The sequence below is a fragment of the Heliconius melpomene genome, chromosome 14 (assembly GCF_056956725.1).
Source record: "Heliconius melpomene rosina isolate 202511_hmr_F chromosome 14, ASM5695672v1, whole genome shotgun sequence".
Taxonomy (NCBI): Eukaryota; Metazoa; Arthropoda; class Insecta; order Lepidoptera; family Nymphalidae; genus Heliconius; species Heliconius melpomene.
Window position 1 is genome coordinate 5,968,870 of NC_140402.1, and position 6,735 is coordinate 5,975,604.

A 6,735-nucleotide genomic window follows, 5' to 3' on the forward strand; every position below is an offset into this window, starting at 1 on the left:
CCATTTTTATACCAGTAATAATAACATCTGTTATTTTTAGGCCACTCGAAGCGCACGTGTCTCGCTGGAACTTCATAGTAGAAGCGCAAGACAGCGAAGGACTCGTAGCTCGAGGACCTTTAGACATAACTGTACAGCAACACAAGAGCGGTAGAACCATCAATCACCAGTTTATAATGCAATTTAAACTATTAAAACAATACAATTATACCTCCGTCGATTGGCAAATTAGAGTATTGGAAGGCATCGTCAATCTATTTAGGGATACCGACATGGACCATTTGACAGTTCTAAATGCTACCCAAAATGGCGACCTGTACGAGTTTGTTTGGACTAATGATACTCTGCCTAAAGATCCTGCCTGTCCAATGGATGATATTAATAGGCTTATGAAGGTATTTTTTTTAATGGGTTTATTTATTTTGGCTCTGTTTCCAACACGTTTTTATATTTATAAGTATTAATTAGTAAATATCCAAAATTAAGACATATCTTGAAACATAAAATATAAAAATATATTAATATAGAAAGTAACTTACCCATCAACAGAGCAAAATTAATAAATTAAATAATGATATAATAATACAAACATGTAATTTTAATAAATTTCCAACAAATATATAACATGTAGTCCAATTAAAGTAAAATTTTCAGATCTTGGAATGAGTCATATACTCTTTTCCCCCGTCTCCCGGGTTATCACGCGCCATGTCCCCTGATCCTCAGATGTCTTGCATGTCCTGGCTGGCTGCGGGCCACTGAATAACATTTAATCAAATTAAAATAATTTTCCAGATAATGGAATCGGAAAGCTCCCCCGGCTCCCCGTCCGCGGGTCTGGCGCGCGCCATGTCGCCTGATCTGAAGGTGGCGGACGTACGCTGGCGCGGCGCCGGCCGATGCGCGCCGCCCGCGCCTCCCGCCGCCACGCGCGCGCCTGACACCTACCCGCCCGTCACGCGCAACCAGGTCGACCACCTCACGGCCACCGTCGGACACCTGCTCATATACAAAGTGCCCGAGGTCAATTGCTTTATTTCTACTATTATCATACCCCAAACGTTAGGGTTGACGTGGTGCTAGTCACACGCACTCAAAATACTTAAAAATGCACCCAAACTTCTTAAGAACGTGCACCAATAGTCCTTTAATGTATATTTATAAATATCATAATTAATTATTATAAAAATAGTATACTGTCCAGTATACTCATATATTTTATTATCAAAGATGGATAAATTTAAGTCTCCCGTCGGTGAGACAAGAATCCAAGCCATCAGTGGCTAGGTCTCTAGAAAGAACTACTTCCTCACAATGCGCGTCATCTCTGGTATTACCGCCTTCTGCATTCAGTTCTTGATCCTCATATAAAACCGAAACTTAATAAATATATGTAAAATAAAAACTAATATTTTTTTAATTTATATAACAGGATACATTCTTCGACCCAGAAGACGGTAGCACCCGCAACCTGCAGCTGTCCCTTAAGTACAGTGATCGTTCAGAAATACCATCAAACCACTGGTTGCAGTTCGATGCCAGAAACCAAGAATTCTATGGACTGCCCACTTCAAGTGATGAAGGAAGCGTGCATTATCAGCTGGTAGACTATATTTTATTATGTTAAATGAAATACATAAACAAATAATAATGGGAAAATGAACATAATTAATTCCTTCACATCTGTTGTGTTAGTCCAACACTGCCATTGCACCAAGACAACCTCAGTCTTTATACTAAGTATAGATAAAAGACTGAAGTGTTGACTTGTAGATTTTTATATCTTTATTCACTTAGATTCACGCTTTATCCCTAGCGGGGTTGTCAGATTAGATCTTTACTTATATTAAGTGAAAAACTATAATTTTTAATTAAAGTCTATTTAATTAAAAATTATAACATATACTCTAATTTTTAAATAGATGACTTACAACTAAAACTAGAAGTATCAATGTCACTTCTATTATTAAATCACGTTAAAGATATTTCATGTAATTTATTATGGTTGCATATGAAAAAAAAACAAAGAAAAAACTGAACCCAAATTATTATTTTTCGTAAATTATTAACGTTAAATTATATTGAAAATTGATTTAACTCCAGATCGCCGAGGACTCAACAAGGAAGAGCGCCTACGACAGCCTGATAGTGGAAGTGGCTAAGGCACCCACCATCCGTCCTACAGTCGAATTCCAAATGACAATGGACCCTTCACCCAATTTAGTCGATAATGCGAATAATAAACGAAAAGTTGTCGAGAAACTGGCAGCTCTGTTCGGACAGAGAGAAACTGATAATATTAGAATACATAGTATTACGGATAATCCCACTACTATTATATGGTAAGTCATTATAAAATTAAAATACATTGAAGTAAAAGTCGTTAAATTGTCTAGAGATTTTATTATTATATTGAATCTAATTATTATATTATTAATAATGTTCAATAATTGCAGACAAATTATACAAAATATAATATTAAATATACAATTTTTTTATTTGTTTTACTTTCTTTGAACCAAGAACAGATGTACATGCATAATGTTGTTGTTTTTGTTAAATAGAGGGCATCATAACTCAATCCGAGTTAGTTTTATTTCCTCATCCTTTTAAGAAGACAAAGCGCGTCATTGATTCTACCACTTAACAAGTAATGCCCCGAAAATTTGGCAATAAGTGGTAAACTGAATGTCTTAGCAGGTTTCCATTGCCATCCTACCCCCTATCCTATTAGAAATACAACGTCAAGAAAATAATAATAATACTGTTTTTGTTTTAGGTACAACACAAGTTTACCAATGGATAGATGTCCACAACGAGAAATCGAAGAGCTACGAAAAATGATAATAGTAGATGAAAAAGGAGCCATCGGCGGCAATCTCAAAGAGCACGTCGATCAAATATTCGATAAAGACTTGAAAGTTATGTCCATTCGTCTCATACCTCTAGGACTTTGTGCTGATCAAAATACTAAAATTCAGAAACCGATGGTACCAGTGCACAGTGGTACGAATTTACAGAATAAGGCCACTAGTGCCGGTCCTGAATATTCGGACTATTTGGTGACTTTTGTCATTCCTGCAGTCGTCATAGTATGCATGATCGTCGTTGCTGGTATTATTGCTTGCGTCTTGTATAGGAGACGTCGAACAGGTGAGATTTCTTTTCGATATTTATTTGATTAATATTTGTGTTGTATTTTATTTATTGATTTCTGTAATACGTATGTTATTTGATTAGAATTATTACAGTTATTTTAGATTAATATTTATTTCGTATTATATATAAAGTACATGAAATAGTATCAATGTTTTTTTAATAAGAAAATATTTTAAACTATAGCGGATGCAAATTCTTGACACGAACAAGGTGATTTATTGACTTAATACAGTAGAGCACTTCAATTATGCCATACGTTTTCATTTATACTTCTATTCTCTCGCTCTATTAGACTTCTCACTGAACTCAAATACTAGCACCTAATTGTTTTGTAATACGCACCACTGCACAGTATGTCTACTGTAATTGAAATATTATTATTATTAAATGAATAATAAACTTATTCAAATATTAATTAAATCATCATATAAACAGGTAAAATGAGCGTTGGCGACGAAGAAGAGCGTCAAGCGTTCCGTTCAAAAGGCATCCCGGTGATCTTCCAAGATGAGCTCGAAGAACGGGCGGACGCAGAGCCTGCTGATAAGAGTCCTGTTATCATGAGGGAGGAAAAGCCTCCCCTGTTACCCCCCGCGCCCGACTATCGCGGGGACGACGCCCCCTACCGCCCCCCGCCGCCCTTCGCTGCCTCCCGTACCCCGCCCCGCCCCAAAGCTACCCCTACTTATAGGAAACCACCACCATATGTACCCCCTTAATTACTTTACCAGTAAAGTCTAATTATAACAAACTATTTAGTTGCCACATCGTGGAACTGACGATTTTATGTAAATTATTTTACTTTCAGTCCTGTATTTAATATCGAGTTGATAATACGATCTGATCAACCGTTAATTAAGGATTTTATGTCGACGGTATTAGAAAATCGTCAATTCTACGATACGGCCACAACAATTATACTTATACAGATTATGTAAACGTTAGATGGTGAAGACGTAATTTTATATTTTAAAATAATTCTGCTTGAACCTTAAGATTTTTGCTTTTACTTTTTATATGGAAATGTGCACTGTTTGTGTAAAATTACGTCTTTAATATCCTAACTATATTATATTATGGGAAATTATGATTATGAATTTTCCGAAATAATGTTAAAGCCGAATACTTTAAAAAAATCCAATTAATAGTACATATTTAATGCATCTCAAGATATTTTAATTTGGATTTATTAAAGTATTCGTGTTCGTGTAAAATAAATTCGTACATACATATGTATCGCGCCAAAGGGGTCTAAAACTTCATTTCTTAAATTTTTATAAAACTAGTCGACTCATTAATTTGCAAATTTTGTAACTTTATTATTTTCATTAATCAGCGTATAGTATTTTTTTACAAGCATTTAGGGAAAAATTAAATTATGAATGCATTTATTACGAAAATTATTATAAATTTAAGATAACGAGAACGAACCTCATAACGACTAAAAAGGAATTGTGCACAATTATAATGTGACTACGAATTTCTTGTATTTTAAGGGATGTCACGAGGTAGCTTTGGAGGTGTAGTTGTATTACAGTATGTTTATGGTTGAATTGTAAATTAAGTCACTTTAAGTGTTGCCAGTGTCTTCTCGGAAAATTTTATTACTACATCAAATTAACAACATATATTACGTACCTTACAAAAAGAGACTTAAAATGAATAATCAATTATAGTTTTTTTGTGTTAAAATATATATTTTCCGAACTGGCAACACTAGTCACATTACACTAGAATGTTGTTACGGTAGAACATGTTACATTAGCTCTACTATAATACAGTATCGTTATGCAAACTGAAAATATTTATTTTCATTTGCAACCGACTGCCACTGAATTATTATAAGCGATGTGATGAAATGATATAAAACCATAATATATATAACGTATAAGTCTAGACCAAAAACAGTTCTATACGTGTGTTGGCTAAACGTGCCATTGTTCGACAGTTGTTGTGTAAATTACTTTAATAAACATATCGGTAACAGTAGCCTTTAGCTTAGATCTTCCATACACGAAGGTAGGCTGTGTGTATGTGAATTGTGAGAGTAGAACACGATGTTAGACTTTACGGACTTAAGACTTAAAGCACATTATATCTAAATCTATAAAAAAACGCGATATTGCGCTATTCAAAAAAAATGTTTATGAATTGTATACTCCGTTTATAAGGAGTTCGTACATAATAAATGTTGTGAAGCGAATTTTTCTTTACGCTTTAGCGATCGATTAGTTTATGGTTAAAAATTAAATATACGAATAACTGGCGTGTACATTATAAATAACATGTGTTATACAACTGACCTTAGTTTTAGGCTACGAATAGATATTTTTTAAGAAATAAAATATCATTTTGTACTTGTCTAATTATTACCATAGACTTAAGATTAATCAAATTATGTAAACGATAGGAATTTAAACGAAACGAGCTATAAAGTAACGTTTTTTTCTTACGGATGTATTTTTTTCTATTGTATACTCATTTAGATTTTTGCATTTATAAATCTTTTTAGTCATATACAATTTTATAGAACAGCTACAATGTTTTAATTTTTTATTATTATATATTTTTTTATTTCTTAGTAGTTGTACTTAATAATGTCCACATGAACCGTACCATTTTATCATTATTTCGTATTTATCTATGACAGCTATTTTATTTAATCATATTTCATCAAAACGCACATAATTTATGTAATTATTGAGTTTTTTTTTCTATTTTAATAAAATGGTCTAGTATTTATCTTGGTTTCATTTAATTCTATATTATATCTAATCTAATCTAGCTTCACGCAGTATTCTTATCGGGGCAGTCAAAGAGAATGGAGCGCCAAACGCTACAGTCGCTGCATTCCTCTTTCGCTTCGTCCCTTGTCCTCAATCTCTTCACACATGCCCTCCGGGATCATCATGCTTTTTACGTTACCTTCCTCCAATATCTTCGATTCTGTGGTTTCGAAAGTAAACCGAGGTCCCCCCCTACCTCTCTTACCGCTCATTTTTTCGTCATAAATCTTTTTTGTCACTCTTTCATCACTCATTCGTTCGAGGTGCCCAAACCCGATTACGTTCTTCTTCGTTCTCACCGTGACATCCTCGCTAGTACCTGCCATTCTGTGTATTTCTTCATTGCGGATCTTCGATCACTTAAGCTGACTCAGCATTCATGTTTCTTCCATTCGGGAGCCTCTGCTTAGAACGATGATTTTGAAATATGCATAAGTTTGCGTGCTTTTTTATTACTCTAGAACGATAAAAAAATTGTTTTTATTTTTACAATGTTCTTGACGTTGAATGTAAAGTTATCTATATTTTTTATTAGTAAAAAACTTACACCTATAATATGTTACAAAATCCAAAAATATATAATTTCTATCTTGACTGGATTCTGGATGTTCAATCTACTCATCATCGGATACGCTATTATAGCTACGCTATTATATTGGTACAAAAATTCCTAGTCAAACAAAACATCACTTCTTGTGTTTTCTATTCACACCGTTGTACTAGTATGGAACCGTATTTTTATATACAATGTGGTATCTTTATTTTCTATGTGAAAAATTAATATATTAGT

General features: G+C 33.8%; 1 protein-coding gene across 7 annotated transcripts in view; it reads left to right on the forward strand.

Moving 5' to 3' along the window:
- Dg (Dystroglycan) overlaps positions 1–5,899 on the forward strand; it is an 84,517-nt gene extending 78,618 nt beyond the window's left edge. For 6 of the 7 annotated variants that reach the window (XM_085197460.1, XM_085197458.1, XM_085197464.1 and 3 more), the window contains 6 exons: positions 41–395; positions 796–1,023; positions 1,433–1,603; positions 2,104–2,342; positions 2,780–3,153; positions 3,595–5,899. In XM_085197460.1, coding sequence (XP_085053586.1) covers positions 41–395; positions 796–1,023; positions 1,433–1,603; positions 2,104–2,342; positions 2,780–3,153; positions 3,595–3,878 — 1,651 coding nt within the window. In that variant the 3' untranslated portion in view covers positions 3,879–5,899. Of the gene's footprint in view, positions 1–40; positions 396–795; positions 1,024–1,432; positions 1,604–2,103; positions 2,343–2,779; positions 3,154–3,342; positions 3,375–3,594 lie in introns of those variants that run through there. The other variant, XM_085197463.1, reaches the window with a different exon arrangement.
- The last annotated feature ends 836 nt before the right edge of the window (positions 5,900–6,735 follow it).